The 18,402-nt window shown below is 38.1% G+C and overlaps 1 protein-coding gene across 5 annotated transcripts in view; it reads right to left on the bottom strand.

The window, feature by feature from the left end:
• HECW2 (HECT, C2 and WW domain containing E3 ubiquitin protein ligase 2) overlaps positions 1-18,402 on the bottom strand; it is a 388,630-nt gene that overhangs the window by 233,086 nt on the left and 137,142 nt on the right. For all 5 annotated transcript variants that reach the window (XM_045367419.2, XM_015432516.3, XM_015432517.3 and 2 more), the window contains exon 2: positions 3,139-3,465. In XM_045367419.2, coding sequence (XP_045223354.1) covers positions 3,139-3,430 — 292 coding nt within the window. In that variant the 5' untranslated portion in view covers positions 3,431-3,465. The remainder of the gene's footprint in view (positions 1-3,138; positions 3,466-18,402) is intronic.

Raw genomic sequence — 18,402 nt, forward strand, 5'->3', positions numbered from 1 at the left:
GCTCAGCCAGAGTGAAGAGACCTGGCTAGCACTCCAGGCATCCAGCTAAGACATCAGAAATGCTGCTGCTTAGGAATAAGCACAGTGTACTAGAATAAGACCTACCATACACTTATTTCACCACAGCCCAAAAGCAAGACCTAACAAAATCCACAGGGGAGACCAAACTCGGAGGATGAATTCAACCAAGTTAGAAATAGTAGAAAAATACACCGGCCTTTCCGCAGATCCAGTCTAACAAAGTGTGAAAAATCAAACCTACACAAGTTCAAAGAAATAAATCTACCTATTAGAAAAAAGAAAACACTGTTATTCCACAGAACTCAGAATTTCTACCACATAGAATCCTCAATATGCAGTGTAAAATTAAAAAGTGCTAGCTATGCAAAGAAATCATAAGAACCATGGTCAATGAAAAAAAACTAGTCAATAGGAACTCCTCCTGAGATGGCCTAGATGTTGAAATTAGAAGACAGAAACTTTAAAGTAGCCATATTCAATTCAGTTTGAAGAACTGAATAAAAATATGATCTCAATGAGTTAACACACAAGAAATCTCATAAGAGACATGGAAACTAGAAAAAGAGAAATGCATATTCTAGAAATGAAAAGTCAAATAACTCAAAGTTTAAAAATCCATTGGGTGGGATTGACAACAGAATGAAGACAAGAAAAGGGCAAAGTTAGTGAACTTGAAGATAGATAATTAGAAATTATCCAATTTGAATATCAAAGAGAAAAGATGTCAAAGGAAAATGAACCAGCGCCTCGGGGCCTTGCAGAACAACATGAAATGAGTTTAACATATGTATAACTGGTATCTCAGAAAAAGAAGAAAAAAATAAAAATAGAAAAAAATTTGAAGAAATAATGGCCAACATTTGTCCAAATTTCATCAAAAACATTAACTTACGAAGCTCAGGGAATATCAACGGGAATAAATAAAAAGAAAATCACACCTAGCAATACCATAGACAAACTGCTAGAAACCAAGATAAAAGAGAAAAATCTTGAAAGCAGCCAAAGGAGGGGAAAAAAGACACGTAACATGGGGAACAAAGACACAATGATAACGATAACTTACATGAGAAAGACACAGAAGCTTCTTGAAATAAACTGATGAAGAGTTACCACTTTTCCAAAGGGATTTATTTCCTAATTCTGCTTTCCTAGTGATAGCCTTGGATTAATTCCAGACTTAGGACTCTGAACTATACTTCTTCCTCTAGAAAGTAAAATACAACAACATCAAGATTTTGCGGTTTTGGTCACTTGGAGATAAGATTCACTGTAGATGGAATTCCTTAGTTCCTTCCTGATTACATTTAAACAGGGAAATATAGCAAGTGTGTGTATGGGAATCAATTTTTTAAGTGATTCTAGCATTTTAAAGATTAAGTTATTCATACACAAAATAAATCACCTTATATGAAAAAGTAAAATTGATTATTTCCCAAATAAATATCATAAAAGGATTTTTAAAAACACATTTTGGTATGCGTATCGTAGTCTTATATTAAGTCTTCTATTAAGATTATAAAATAAAATCTAAAATGGGAAAAAATGAGAAAGTCTAAAGAGAAGTTATATGAAGTGCAAAAGAGTGAAATTACATTCAAATCAAAAGGGTTACTTCTAAAGTCCCATCAAAACTGTAAGATTTTTTGTGAACATAATAATACAAATGTAATTTTTAAATTGTGTATCTTCCTCAATTTGATTATATTTTTAAACACACTTAGGGAAAATGCTGTGAAGACTTTTTGGTTACCATAAGAAAAAAAAAAAAAGAGAGATAATAATTCATTAAAGTTTTGCCCATTTTGGATTTTTTGTTTTCCAGCGTGATTAACCATTAAGAGTTATAGAAGTGAATACAAACCAAATGTTTTTATTTCAGTCAATATAAAATTCTTTATCCCAGAGAAAAATAAATTTCAGTGGGTTTAACATTCTAACAAAATTTCAGCAAGAGTGTTGTTTTGCCTCAAACAAGGCCTCTCAACAGTGGTACTACTGGCATCTAGGGCTACATCACTCTTTGTGGAGGAGGCTGTCCTGTACATTGCTGGATGTTTCACAGCATCCTGGCCTCATATCCCCCTACCCAGTTGTGACAACCAAAAATGTCTCCAAACCTTGCCTAATGTCCTCTAGGGGGCAAAATCTTCCCTGGCTAAGAAGCACTGCCATAAACAGATGGGTCTTCTTTTTCCTCTCATTTATTCATTTTAAAAAAAAAAAAAAAAAAAAAAAAAAAAGGGCGGCGGGGTGGCGGGGGATGCTTGGCTTACAACTTACATTGAAAGCAACAATGGCTTCCTAGTATCTGATGCTAAATTTTGGAGAGAATTGTCTTCGTTAAATGAAAAAGTTCTCCAACTTTGGAGAATGTTAGATTTTATTATTGGGTTGGATTTCAATTTTCTTTCTGTTTAGTTGGTAGGTTAGATTTCTGCTTTCCAATGTGGCAGACTTCGTACTTTTTGGATGTCTCATTCATCGCTCACTCAGCAAATGTAAGTTCACTAAGAACAACAAGCGTAAATTAGCTAAACAGAGCTGGACTGCTTTTACTAAAACAAATAGCAATTATTTATAAGTCATTTGTCAGGAAAACATGACACTTCCTTCCCCTAATTGATCTAGGACAGAGTCATGAAATTTAAAAATAAAAAGACATCTTAGGCTACAAGTAGTTCTTAACAAAACTCAAATTTTAGAAAATACAGAGCTTTTAAAATACGTCATCTAAATCTAGACGTCTCTTTCATCAGTTTAAAAATGTTAGTAAATGTTAATAGATATCTCTTTCTAAAATGGGACTGCTGACCAAGAGAAATGCGAAGTTTTGTTGGTGCAATTACTTTTGCATCGACCTAATAGAAAATACTGTAACACCTACAGGTTCTGAAGGTTCTGACATTTAATTAGGTAGAGATGTAACCACAAACTTCATAATATAAGCAAAGGTACTGTTGAATCCCCTCCTCCCAAAGAAGAAAAAAAATTCCCAGAATCTGCTGTGTGTATATATGCGTGTGAATTTTTTCCAGGAGAAAATACAGAATGGTAAAAATGTCAGACTAGAAACTTGTATGCTCTGAGTCACATGCAAGTCCATTCCATTTGACTCACCTATATGATAAAGTCCAATCCAATCACTGGGGTCCACCTCCTCTTTAATGTCCCAAAAGATAATGAGGTTCTGGGCTTGCCCCAGCGTGTACTCGTACATGCTGGCAGTTAAGCTGGAGCGGCTCTCAGAAGTCACCAGGTCGGTGTCGCTGTTGGCCCGCTGCAAGGTCATGTTCTCTGGCATGGAGCTCTGGGCGGCGAGGCTCTGGAGGTTCTCTGGGCTCAGCGTGTACCGCATCTGGGGATTTCGACGCCGCACAAAAAGTAGGTGCTCCCGGGCTGAACTAGCCATCCCGTCTGCCTCTCTGGGGTTGGCTGCCTACAAAGCTGCAGGAGACAGATAAACATAAAACATTAGTGCTACGACACAAAGAATTAGATTTAAGCTTTCCAGACATAAAGCCTTAAAGAGTGTTTATTAAAGCCTGACCATGTAATCTTCTGCTGTCAAAATAAAACCTATTATTCTACTGTCAACTGATGATGTCAGAAACAGCTTCTATAGAGTCAAGTCACGTGATGGCAAAGGCTGTCACATGCCTGTGACCCTCGATTTCACTTGGCATAGCTTTCTCCTAGCAATCAAGGAGGAGAGGATCTCCCTGCCATCCCTTTTAGGTCTATCCTTTCCCAAACACCCCATGTTCAAACATGGCACCCTCTTCTCCTTTTCCATTCCACACACATATTTATTTGCTGCTGCAATGAAATTTTAAAACAGCAAGACACATGCTAAATACAGTTGAAGTATACCACTGAGTACAAGTTCACTTGCTCAGTTTCCTTAGCATAAGAATGTAACTCACTGAAATCTTTTAAGGAGCTTGCTCAAATATCACCTCTTCCCTTAAATATAGTGGTCATCGCATTTAAAACCGCAGCACCCCAGCATTCCCCATCCCTCTTTTCTTGCTTTATTTTTCTCTATAGCAAGTTTTGTGATCTAATGTACCATACAATTTACTTATTTATTTGGTTATTGTCTACTTCACTTGACAAGAATGTAAGTTTCACAAAGACAGGGATTTTCATCTGTTTTGTTGGCTACTTTATCCCCAGTGTCTACAGCAGTGCCTGCTACACAGTACATGTTGATAAATATTTGTTAAATGAAGAGATGCAGGAAGAGTGAGCATCTTTCTCCTAGATACTTCTTGGCATAACTTGTATCTCCAGTCCCTTTCCTGAGCCTGCCCCTTGCCATCCTGACTTTCTGGCGAGTCCACATTATTTGGGCCATCTGGATCATGATAAGCTATTTCCTTTGGCTCCCACTTGGCCTCCGTCCAAAGGAACAAGGCCTTCCCTGTTGGAACTTAGACAGCCCCTTTTTGGCTCACTGAGTCTAGTTCTAAAATACTTCCAGACACACACAGAGACTCCAGTACCTCCTGTACTTTAACGCAGTACAACTAAGGTTCTATCTACCAGCGCCTTACCTGTTTGCCATGGGTTTACATTACCTCACTCGGATCTCATTAGCTTTATATAGAATTGATCTGATTTTCTTCTGTACCATCCCTTTCAGAACTACATAATCCACTCGTGCATTTACGGATTTAACACTTACTCCGCACTCTTAGTACCTGCCACCATCTTCATTATGTCATGTTTCATTTCAAGGTAAACCCTATTGGGTCTTGGGAAGTCAGCATGAGTTTTCCTTTAAAAAACAAACAAAGTAACCTTGGGTGCAATATTTACGTGACAGCTAACCACCTTGGCTACTGAGTCTGAGAGGAGGACAAGGGAAGATTGGGTTCCCTAATTTCTCCCATCCTCTCACTCAGTTCACAGACACTTTGGGTGAAGAGGACATGCTTCTGTGCTAGGTTTATAGCACTTGTAAATGTATTTATTCAAGTAGTTTCTGACATAAAGTGGATCTCATACTTTGAGCACTATCTCTTGAATGAAAATAACTTGGACAAGATACCTTTTGTGAAAAGGATACAAATAAAAATGAACAGATAAGCTGATTTACTCAGTTCAGTGGTTTTAAATCCTGTATCTCTCTTCATAAAGATGGCACTTATTTTCTGTATGTGGTCTATGGTAACTCTGCTACCATAAAAGAATCCATAATTATTAGAAAATCTCCAATCTATGAAGCTTAAAATACAGGTCAACTTCTAATCTGATAGTTTCATGAAATTTCATTTTACTGACTTTCAACAGGCCATTATTTCTTTATAAACTCAGTGAGCCAAGCAGCACACCAGCTTCAGCAAGAACTATAAATAATTAACTCCTAACACATTGTAGTTCAATAAAAAATGCAGGCTGTCTAAACTACTTCCCTGAAAGAAAGAAATAGGTCACAACCCTTATGGCCTAAAACCACAACAGAAGAACTACTGACAATTATTTCGCTGTAGAAAAAAATGAAATAACATGTATGTACACCCACATTACTGTTTTTAAATTATCTGTATTTAAGCAGAGAGAGAGGTTAGCACGGCAGCTAAGAGAAAAAGCTCTGAAGACCAACTTCCGGATTTTGGCTACATGTTTACTTTCTATCACTCTATGATCTTAGACAATTTATTTTAACTCTCCGTCCCTCTGTTTTCCCACCTATCCAGGAAGAACATAATAACATCTGCCTCATAGGATTTTAGAGAGAACTAAATAAATCAGTACAGATAAAACATTTCCAACACTGTCTGGCATATAGTAAGAGCTTTGTTAAGTTTAGGTATTAATACCATTATGTGACTACATTCTATTTTAATTATATCAAGAACTGGTTTTAATATTCCCATAATTCCCATCACCCCTTCTACTTAATCAGCATCTTCAGTATTTCAAAACATAGCCCCTAACAGAAACAAAAGAGCCTTGTAGGCAGTGAGGACCTCAGATATCTCAGAGCCCAAGCTTTGGCCCCGTAACACTGACAAGAGCCACTCCCTGGTCCTCAAGCCAGAGATAAAAGTTGAAATTCAACTTTATCACCAGTAGTGGGTTCATTCGTTCATGCAACAAATTACTGTGCTCCTCCTAAGTGAAAAGCATTAAGGATACAACAGCAAAAGTCAAAGTCCCTAGTTCAAAAAAGCCTGCATTCTAACAAGAAAAGACACGCAACTAAGGGCCAAAAACTGAATACATAATATATTTGTTTTCAGTGAAAGAGCAAAAAGAGCTAGAAATGTGTGAATGTGCTAGCTTATACATGTCTACCATAAAGCTGCAGTGTATGCTAAATAGTAAAAAGAGTAAGGTATTTGTTTTCAATTTCTTTCTTTCCTTTTCCTAACATAGCCCTTCCCCCGCGGGAACATGGAATTTTGGGGAACAAGAGCAAATATTCATATATGAGATAATTCAAGGTTTCAATGGCACTTTATGTATAATTAGTCTTAACAAATACGTTGTGGGGACAATGAATGTTGTAGGGCATCTGAAAGGGATAAAAATATATTTATAACGGGCTTAACCTTTTCCAAAGCACTTTCACATCGAGTATCTCGAGTAAGGCCTCAGAATATTGTGAATTAATTCCGAGAGATAACAGCATTATGTCTGTTTTCATATGAGGAAATTGAGAAAGATTTGTGAGGCAAAAGTTTGGCTGAAGATGACAGAAAACACTTGGTGGCAGAGGTGATATCTGAGGTGAGCCTTAAAGAATTAAAAAAAAAAAGCAAACGCATGAAGAGCATTCTAATTGGAAGCATGGATACAAAGAAACTACCAAGGGAGAGTACTGGGAGGGAGGGAATTAAAAAACAAACGTAGAGTTTCCACAGAACCTGGTGAAGATGATGAGAATTCTGCAAAAGAAACCACGCACCGGCCAGACGCAGTGGCTCACGCCTGTAATCCCAACAGTTTGGGAGGCTGAGGCAGTCAGATCACCTGACATCAGGAGTTCAAGACCAGCCTAGCCAACATGGTAAAACTCTGTCTCTACTAAAATACAAAAATTAGCTGGGCATGGTGGAACATGCCTGTAATCCCTGCTACTCGGAAGGCTGAGGCACGAGAATCGCTTGAACCAGGGAGGTAGGGGTTGCAGTGAGCCGAGATCACAACACTGCACTCCAGACTAGGCAACAGAGTGAGACTCTGTCTCAAAAAATAAAAAGCACCAGCCTTGGAGGGGGTGGGTCACCACAGTGCCCACTGACGAATGCAAGCCCCAGCGTGACACAGAAGATACTGAGGCTCCATGAGGTTAGGTCCACCCAGTGTCACAAAGCTGATGAGTCAGTCACATGCTTAAAAACAAAGTTAAAGCGTGAGAGAGAAAAATGAAAGAGAGAGAGAGAATTTCAAAGTCAAGGAAGGAGAGACTCCAAGGACAGTGTCCAATGCTGCAGGGAAAGACTGAGGAGTGGGGAAAATTGGTGGCCAAAAGAGTTAGCATGGAGTGGTAAAAGTGGAGTAAAGAATTCAGGCTCTTCCTCAAAAGGCTAGATGGCGAAGAGAAAGAGGCATGTAGGGAGGGTGACATGGATTGAGACAGAGTTGGGTTTGTTTGCTTTCATGTTTTGTTTTGTTTTGTGTTTTCTGTTTTGTTTTGTTTTGTTTTTTAAGATGGAGTCTTGCTCTGTCACCCAGGCTGGAGTGCAGTGGTACATCTCGGCTCACTGCAAACTCTGCCTCCCGGGTTCACGCCATTCTCCTGCCTCAGCCTCCCCAGTAGCTGGGACTACAGGCACCCGCCACCATGCCTGGCTAATTTTTTATATTTTTAGTAGAGACGGGGTTTCACTGTGTTAGCCAGGATGGTCTCGATCTCCGGACCTCGTGATCCACCCACCTCGGCCTCCCAAAGTGCTGAGATTACAGGCGTGAGCCACCATGCCCAGCCTTGTTTTGTTTTTAGGATGGAAGAGATTCTGCATGTTCCTAATACCAGCATAGGAACTAAGAAAACAGGAAATATTTGCTGAATGAATAAAAACTGAGAGAAAAGGACCAGTAAAGAGGAGAGAATGAAAGAGAGGAGACATAGTACAGAGCATGGCTACTAGGCTGAACAAAAGCTGGAAGACATAGGACAGATGGAGAATTAGTCCAAACCAGCACTGTCTAACTGAAATATAACACAACCCATGGGTGTAATTTAAAATTTTCTAGTAATCACATTTTAAAAACATAAAACAGATGAAAATTTTAATAACATTTTATTTAACTCACTATATCCAAACTTATGTTTCAACATTAATATAAACAGTTACTAATTTTTTTATTTCTTTTTTTAAACGCTAAGGCTTTTAAATCCAGTGTGAATTTTACACTTAAAGCACATTTCAGTTCAAACTGACCACAGCTCATGTGCTCCACAGCCACATACTGGACTGGGCAGTACAGATCTAAACCATGGCGGTGCCCCCACTTTCTTTTCAACTCTATGCAATCAGAAAGGCCCTGAAGGTAGCTAAGAGGAAGATGTCATTGAACTAGCTGACAATAATGTGTTAACAACTGAGGATTCCTTAATCCTTCCAAGGGTTTTTTTTATTACACTTTAGCACAAAGATGCTTTTTGAGCCAAATCTCTAATAGGAATCATTATTCAATCCTGTTATATGAAGACATCCAGCCCAGGGAGTAGAGGGTTTTCTCGGGATAGACTTGAGGATGGGGGGAGGTTGACAAGTCTCAGAAACACTTTATATCTCTTTTTTTTTTTTTTTTTGAGACGGAGTCTCGCTCTGTCGCCCAGGCTCGAGTGCAGTGGCTGGATGTCAGCTCACTGCAAGCTCCACCTCCCGGGTTTACGCCATTCTCCTGCCTCAGCCTCCCGAGTAGCTGGGACTACAGGCGCCCGCCACCTCGCCCAGCTAGTTTTTTGTAGTTTTTAGTAGGAACGGGGTTTCACCGTGTTAGCCAGGATGGTCTCGATCTCCTGATCTCGTGATCCGCCCGTCTCGGCCTCCCAAAGTGCTGGGATTACAAGCTTGAGCCACCAGGCCCAGCCAATACTTTATATCTCTTTTTGCTTCTTTTCTTCTACCCTGAAGCTGTATAGTCTTCAAAAGCAGAACAGTGTCCCAGAGGTGCTTGTGTGTCAGGGGAGGAGATGAAGTGGGGAAGGGATGGAGGTTTTCTACATATTCCTTTAACAAACTCTCATATATGATACAAACTTTTCCTAAGTGACCTTCAAATATATACAGGTTATTTGTAAATCAGTACATAAATCAATAGCTATATATATTTAAACTTCACCCTGCCTTAATTTATTTATCTATTAAATGGAAGTAATTTTAATGTACCATGCAAGGTTGTTGTAAGGACTGAAATACTGTGGGTGAAAGTGTTCAATAGAAAGTAGCCATGGTTATTTTAGTAGGTAAACATTATAACTACTGAATTAATTAATGCATTATTTAGTCTAGGGTAACTACTTATTCCTAAGAGCCTGGGGAGAGGAACACCAGGATTTGGAAGGCAGTGAACAGAAAACAAATGCTGAAGACCAACCTTTCATATTAAAAACTACTAGAAGTTCTGCCTAGTCTGGATGACCCTGTACTTAGAAAAGAAGAAGAAAACATCCATTCTTCCCCTGCCTCCACCTATTCCACATGGCTCCTGGCTTCCAGGGCTCAGAAATCAGCCACATTAGGTTATACAGGCCTTGAGTTATAGCTTAAGAACTCAACCGTAGCTTTTATAGAACTGTTTCTGTATTAAAAAGTAATGACAACTTCCAAACAACTCCCTTAGAAAAGAATTGCAGAGCCCACTGCCCACAAGCCAGCGAATGGACAGTGTAAGATGTAAGAAAGAGGAGACAAGAATTCAAGAAACTTGGCCACAGAACTTGAAGTAGTCCTGTTGGAACCTAAACAAGAGTAGTGAGTGGGGAGCCATTCCAGGGTCTTGAGAAGAGAGGCGAAAATAGGAAAGGGAAGTCTGAGGAAACATAATCTGAGAGTTTATGCAGATTATAATAGGCTGATGATAACAGGAAGAAAACAGAGGTGGGGAAACCAGTGAGAAGCTGATCAGTCACGGAACCCAGTGCTGTTTACAGAAGATGGATTTTAGTGACATGAAAAGAAAATATCAATCAAGAATGTTCCAAAGGAAGAAGCCATAGACATGATGACAGATTGAATATAGGGGATAAAAGTGAGGGTGAAATTAGGACTAAATTCTGGATTTTCAATCTAAGTGGTAAATAGAATCCCAGAAACATTGACAGGGCTGAGAAAATCAAAATCATTTCAGGTGAGATGGAAGTAAATGCAATATATCCAAGTAAATATAACCCTTACGAGGGTGGGTCCAAATTGTCAGTTATTATGAGGCCGGGGATAAAACAAATATTCAAATGCAAGTCTCTGCTCAATAATAGCCTTAGTATTAATTAAATTGACTATACCAATGTATCTCTAAAAGTCTTATTTCAGGATTTAAAAACCTCATTCAGATGCTTTACTTTACATAACTGAGGACAACTGGAAAGGAAATAAATCAATGATTTTACTTAGATTACAACAAGGGACTATTATCTAATTGCTTCGGAAACCTTAATTTTTCCCTTATAGGAAATGTAATATAGTTTTTAGAGTTCATGTTTTGATTGTAAATAAGCACTGTGCAAAAATTAATTTGCAAAGTCACATAAAAATGAAAAAATCAAAGCACTCTAAACTTTATACCTAAAATTTGAGTTTTAACTACCTTATTCAATGCAATATTTTCATATGGGAAAATCAGTGTTACCCAGTAACAGAGAACAGCTGCTGCACATTTTCTAATACTGAAACCTAAGAACTCTCAATTTGCTTCTTGATTTCACATTTCTTATTGCCTTCTGCAATAAGAAAGACACATTTTCTTCAGAAAATTATCCACATTCTTTTGAAAAGCTTTAGAAAATGAAGCCGACGGCAAGGGAAACAGGTTAATATTCACTATACGGCTTAAGTAGAAAGCTGGTCCTTTAAAGCTCCTTAGATAACCCGTCCCGCCCAGGGTGAGTCTGTGCTGCAGCTGTATGTCCCATGCCCAGTGGGCACAATGTAACATGATGGAGCGCTCCTTAAAAAATCTTAAAAACCCTCCTTCTAAACAGGATTTGGTCTGCACTCTGCTGCTCTCCTAGATAAAAGACATCTGCTTCAAACAACTGAAAACAAAATCATTTTTCTTCAAGAGGTCAAGAGAGATTTAATTACTAAGCAAATCACCAAATGCAACAGCATACAACTTCAATTCCAAAACCAGCAAATTTTGTTCAGAAGATATAGACAGTAGCAGATGACAAATACATTAAGCAAGTGTTTTTTATTTCAAATAGTTTTGCTACAGAATCTGGAGGTGAATGTCAAGTTACTAAACCTCACCTGAAGGGCAGGTACTGAAAAACATTGTCAGAGGATTTTTATAGAATTTAAGAAATGCATCCTAGGATCTAACTTCCTAGAGTTGGCACTGATAAATAAAACCAATAATAATAAAAGACAAACTTGTTTAACCCTTCAAATTCCAAAAGACACACATACAACACACACACACACACACACACACACACACACACCTGTTCAACTATACTATGCTTCAAACTCCAAGTGATTTTTAATTTTTTTTTTTTTACTATTTAAATAAGGAAAACAAAGGGTGAAAAACTATATTTACAGTCAAGATATAACTAGCCTGCAGTAAGTAGAGATGTGAGAACTATAGGAAAAGAAAGCAGTAACCCATCCCCAGAAAGGCCAGTTGGCATCTGAGATGAACAGACACCACCAAATCTTCCACCAAAGCTCCCTCCCCAGTGGATTTCCCCTGTGTGTAGCAAGAGAGAGCCTTTACAGTCATTCAGTATAAATGAGCATTCAGATAAACTCCGTGTTTATCACAGACAATCATAACTTCATGCTTATCTTACTCTGCAAGAGTATGCTAATAAAATGATTAGGAAAACCAGAAAATGTCCTTCTACACAACCTGCTAGGAAATGAGAACTTAACAGAGAACCTGGGGTAACTGGAGCTGCACCTCACTTCCTCTTGCCAGGTAAAAAAGTATCAGAAAATGCAATTTATCCTCCAGCCTGCTGCCCTTTAGGAAAAGCCTGTTTTCCCCAAAATTTTACTAACGAATACGTTATAATCCACAACATAAAAATTGCCCAAATGTAAATTTGGAAAAGAAATGTACACAAATAGAAATAATTTTAGGTTCCAAAAAATTGTTAATTTTAAAGACTGAGTTCAAGAATGCTTTCAAGATGTTGGGTTAGCTTTAAATCATTAAATATGCAACTAGATTAAAAAGAGAAAATCATTAATATTTAACTCTTTTTAGTTATTTAAACTCAGTGGGATTTTTAATTCAATTATTTAATTAAAACCTTCTTCGAAGGTATGAGTAGATATTTTACAAAAAAATTGAAACAATAAGTATATATCAAAACACACTTTTAAAAAGGAGCTATAATTGTTGTCCACTAAAATATCAACTTTGAAAAACAATAGTACTCAAGTGAAAATGTAGTGAGATACAACACTCATATGTTGCTGAGAGGATGGTTTTACAAAGCTTTCTGGAACTTTACGTATGCTCACACCCTTAGGCCCAGTGATTCATTTCCAGGGCTCTGCCCTAAGGAAAGAAGCAGAGGTGCCGGCAAAGAGTTATAAAAAGATGATCACCACAACATTATTCAAAATAGAGAACAAATTAAAAACAAAACAAATGTCCAACAATGGAGAAGTATTTACATTATGGCATGTCTACCTTACAGACTATTATGAAGCCATTAAAAACATATTTTTAAGATTTGACATGAGAATTTGTTCATGCTATAAGGTTAAGTATTATCAAATACTGTTACATATACAATATAATTAAATTGTGTTAATAACACACATAGAAAAAGGGTATACTTTTTCAAGTTATAGATAGTGGGATTACAATTGTTTTTACCTCTTGATATTCAATTTTTGAATTTTGCTACAAATAAGATATATAATAATGTTATTTAAAATAGAACTGATATGAAAGGATGGTTCCTACTATTTATTTATTATTTATTTATTACAATAAATGGTTATGTTCGAGGGCTCCTTAGTTCCAAGGAACAGAAGCCCCCTCTGATAAACTGAAACAGAAAGGAAATTTACTAGAAAGATACTAGGTAGCCCACAGAATCAAAATAAAGGAAAAATAATGAACCAAAGATGCTCTTGGGTAACAGTAGCCACCAGGATCAATCCACCTAAACATCCGTCCTTTCTCCATGATGTTGCTCAGAACTGACTGGTGGGAGACAGGAGCCTAGGGACCCACAGAGAGAGGAGACGGCATCTGAATGGGCAATTCTACCAAAACTGAAGGCAGCTGGGGAGAAGTGATGCCTCAAAAAGAATTAAATTAGTGAAAACGAAGGTTTGCTGTTACTAGATGAATAAAAAATGAATGCTGGACAAAAATAAAAGAAAGAAAACACTAACAAAACACCAGTGCCAATATCACAGACCCTTAAATATGCAACGAGAGAAGAATATAGAGTGGCAAATAAGGGAAAAAAGAGGGCAACATCTCTTACTCATTTATCTCAATACAGGATAGATTGTGATGAGCCCCCACTGAAACAATATTTATTGGCAGAGGTATCAGTTTTTTACATTAACCTGTACTTTTAAAATGTTAGTCAATTAAGAAGAACAAAACTTCATTTCAAGAATCATTTTTAAATGTCATGCCAGATTAGGAAAATGAAAGCCAAAACTTCGTATGTTTTCACTACCTTTTAATAATTCCAACCTATTTTTCAGTAAACATACATGAAGTCATAGTCTATCCAAGTGTCAACAAAGAAGCAAAGCAACTGCCTTCTGTGCTGCAATGTGTAAGTGCAAAAGGCAGTAAGAAAGCTCATTATGGGGCATGATCAGCAGGGGCTGAAGTAAAGAAAAGTCTCATGAGAAAATTTGAGCCAGACCTTGAAAGATATGAAGGGGCCATGAAATATGGCATGCATTTTAGGCCATACTAGAGTACAACTAAAAAATATGGTGTGCATTCTAAGCCATACAGTACAACTAAAAAGTAAAGATAGATAGGAGTTAGCTTTCACTACCTTCACTCTATCCAAGCCATGGTCATCTCTCCTCTGAATGAATAGCCTCCTTCCCCTCTTCCATTCTGGATTTCTTTTTGTATGTTCTCAATATGACAGCCAGAGTGACCCTGTTCAAATGTTAGATTATTTTGTTCTCCACCAAAAATCCTCCAATAACCCCTATCTCAAGCAGAGAAAAAGCCAAAACCTTTACAGCAGTCTAGAAAGTCCCACATGATCCGGCTGCTAGTCCTCTCTGACCTCATCTTTTGCTACTACCTTCCATGTTCATACCACTCCAGTCCCACTGCTGCTCCTAGAATGTTCCAGCCACTCTCTACCACAGGGCCTTTGTATATGCTATTTCCTCTGCTCTTCTCTTCAATATGCACACGGCTCACTTTGTTACTTCTTTCATGGTTTTACCAAATGGCAGCCTCTAGAGGGACCTTCCCTGACCACCCTATGATAAATTTCAACTCCTCCAACACTACCTACTCCCTTTTCCTGCTTTATTTTTCTCCTGCAGCACTTTTCATACTGTAACATATAGTATGACTTATTCACCTGTTTATTGCATCTCCTCCCCCTAGAATGTATGCTTCATGAGGAGTAAGAAATGATGGACAGACATCACCTCTAAGTTGGCAGCTGGACCCACATGGTTTTCTTGGTACAGCACCTGGAACAATGTTTCACTTAATTAATCAATTATCGTTAATTTTACAAAATCTTTGGCACCACAGTAAGATCTTTAATTGAAGTCATTTCACTGGCAGAATGCAATGGTTGTAAGCGGATGTTGCAAACACACAGGTTAAATTTCAAAGTCTGAGGTTATCAACTGATGCTTATCATTACTACAGAAATCAACAAAAGGTGCATCAAAGCAGAAAAAAGCAAGAAGGGATGGAATCAAACAAGAAGGAAGAACCACATTAGGAAGAAAAGGCATATATAAGTCACAAACAAGAGTGTCAAACCTACCTGGTTTTTCATACAAATAATAGTTATCCAATGCCTATTAAGTATGAGGTACTGTTCTTTCACTAGAACAAACAAATGGAACAAATTCCTTCTGAAGGAACTTACAGTTATAAGACTAGAAAAAGAATGAATTCAAAATAATAATAAACTACTCAATTTATGAGATCCCCAATGAGGGCAGAGACTCATCTGGAAGAACCAAAAAACTAAATGAATACGCAACATGTGAATAAGGAATTCGTTCTCTTCAGTGTCACGATCCAGCTTGTTGATACCAAGTTTAATTTTACTTCAAATACTGGGATAAAAAAATGCTTGGAATCTTTTCCAAAAGGACTACCTACAGAGCACTGTATTTTCCAAATTTTTTTTTTAACAAAGAGATTGTTATTACCTAAGTGTCTATGGCCCAGCTCCACTCTATTAAGGGGCTGACATGAAAGCAAAAAGTATCACACAACGATGAACTGAAGAAGTAAAATCAGTCCCCATTCAACCATTGCTCCCATGCAATGAGAGAGTGAACCCCTGTCAACCCCATTTCTGCTAGTCTCTCACTGAATGTTAGATGTTCCAACAATAAACTGATAGCAAAGAGAAATTACATGAACTGGTAAAAGATTCAGGAATTCATAAAAGTCAAAGTGATTTTAAAGTCACATGCAAAACCACTGAGTAATAAGGATCTGGCAAAGTCAGAACAATTGATAACTTAAGGAGAAAAAATTAAGGATAATTTGACTCTCTTAGGATTAGAGAGAAGCCATGGGAAAGTTAACAGAGGCTTGAAACAGGTTTTGCAATATGACTTTCTTTATGATTGTGGTGAGAAAGTCAAATATCATAAAGTGCTATCATACCATTTTATTGAAAAAAATGAATTACTCCAACTCTCTAAAAGTTTCAACACTTTGGGCCGGGCGCGGTGGCTCATGCCTGTAATCCCAGCACTTTGGGAGGCTAAGGCAGGCAGATCACGAGGTCAGGACTTCGAGACAAGCCTGGCCAACACGGTGAAACCTTATCTCTACTAAAAATACAAAAAAAAACTAACCTGGCGTGGTGGCGCGCACCTGTAGTCCCAGCTACTTGGGAGGCTGAGACAGGAGAATCACTTGAACCAAGGAGGCAGAGGCTGTGGTGAACAGAGATTGCACCACTGCACTCCATCTTGGGCAACAGAGGGAGACTTCATCTCAAAAACAAACAAATGAAAAAGTTTCAACACTTCATTTGTCATTTGTTCCTTCTAATGATTAGGCCATATTTGTGATTATAATCTAAATGTTAGTGTAAGATAAGATAAACTGATTCCCATCATTTGAACTTTTGTCAAGATCAAGTCCTTTGTCTCCCTATTTACTCTGCAATTTGACTTCCCAATCAATGTAAATAGATTCACTTTAAGAGGCCTGCTTTCCTTGTAACTCCTGTCTATCCTCCGCTCCCATCCCTCACTCCCATGTTATCATGCAGCTCTTAATCCTAGATTTGATTTCCAGACTGGGGCACCAAGCTAGTGGGTGACACAGCTGAGACCTACTCTGAGGTCTTTAAAGTCTGATTTTATTCCAATATGCTACGCCTCCTATGGCTTCTGGGTTACAAATGGGTTATGAAAGCTATATCATATGGAACCCAGGTTTATCCACAAAATTTGGGGAGAAAGATGTAATCAACCGTTTACAGGTTTTAGTCAGTGCCATCAACAGGAGCCAAGCAGCCTCGCACTGCCAAAGCAGAACTGCCCGACTGGCTCTGCTGTCTCCACGCTTTCTCACTCGCACTTGTGGTTCACCTACGGTTAACTTTGCAGATATAGAAAGCAATTATGTATTTATTTATTGTGAGCCACAGATTTAAGTCAACTTTAGAAGCCCATCACGTTGTTGAGAAGTAGCAATTTCCCCCTCTCAAGACAGTCTCTATGGACCCTGACAACTCGTTGATGTGCAGGCATAATTAAAGAGGCCCAAAGGAGTCGCTCTGGTGGTGAGAGCCCTTCCAGAGTAGCAGCTCAATAAAAATCACATCCTTTTTGCCCTTACTCTCTCACCTATCCATTTTTTGGGGGGAAAAAATAAGTATTTGGATGGCTCCTTGAGTCAAAGTAAATCAAGCATGTGAACATTTGTACACGGGAATCCTACAGTAAGTTGAGATGTGAAGTTCTACCTTCCACTTCCACCTCACGCCATGGGGTGAGTGTCCATGGCACCTGGTTATGTGTTCAAAAGGAAGACAGTGATGGTCTCTTAGCCTAAAGATACGCGGAAAAAGGAAGAAAGTGTGGTGCCAAGTCTGGGAATTTTGCTGGGCTACAGTACCAGTTTCCTCCCACTCCAGCGCATTGATGCACAGAACTAATCCTTGGGACATACTACAGCTCTCCAGCTGACCTCGGAACTATGAGTTGTATGGTCCGTGGTCTTCCCCACCTCTGTTCCACCTCACTAGTTTAGCAATATATCTAGTGCAGGGGTAGAAACACTGTAACTATTCACTAAAAATGGAACAAATGAGACCATATAAATGAAGCAAGGCTTGAAGTCTGATGGAATGATTTCTGCAGAATAGATAATTAGATAATCCTTACAAAATAGTACTATATGACCATAAGTAAAACTGCCAATTTCTTTCTATGGATGCTGAAAGATTTCATTTGTTTTAGTGAGTCAAATTATTTTAACTCATTATATTTATAGAAATTGGATTCCTGCTCGTAAATTCAATAAACTAAAAGAAGCTGCATTTTCATTAATAGATTAAAATCTATTCAAAGAAATAAATCCATCAGTTTATAAATAAATTATTTTTGCTAAGAATGCTGCACTACTAAAATGTAAAAATACCATGGCCTTAAATAATAATTTCAAATGAATTAAAATGCAAAACAGTTTTAACTGGTTGTAATTAGGAAAAAACTTTTCAAATACCACACACTTATCCATTACCTCCTTAATCCATTTTTTTAATTTATAGAAAGATAAGACAAGAACCCACCCTTTGCAATGGTGTGATTTTTCTGCCATAATGCATGGGAAACAGGAATAAAGAAGAGACTTGGAATCATAAATATTAGCACTCCTTGTCTCCTCTTCTTATATGCATTTTCTCTGCCTACAGTTGTCCCTCCTCCCGCTTGCTATAAGTATGCAGGCCTTGGAGGTCTGCTATGCTGAGAACCAGAGAGAAAGCTGTGGGCATCCCTACAACCTTAACCCAGTGTGCCTGAGACA

Source organism: Macaca fascicularis, chromosome 12 (assembly GCF_037993035.2).
Source record: "Macaca fascicularis isolate 582-1 chromosome 12, T2T-MFA8v1.1".
Taxonomy (NCBI): domain Eukaryota; kingdom Metazoa; phylum Chordata; class Mammalia; order Primates; family Cercopithecidae; genus Macaca; species Macaca fascicularis.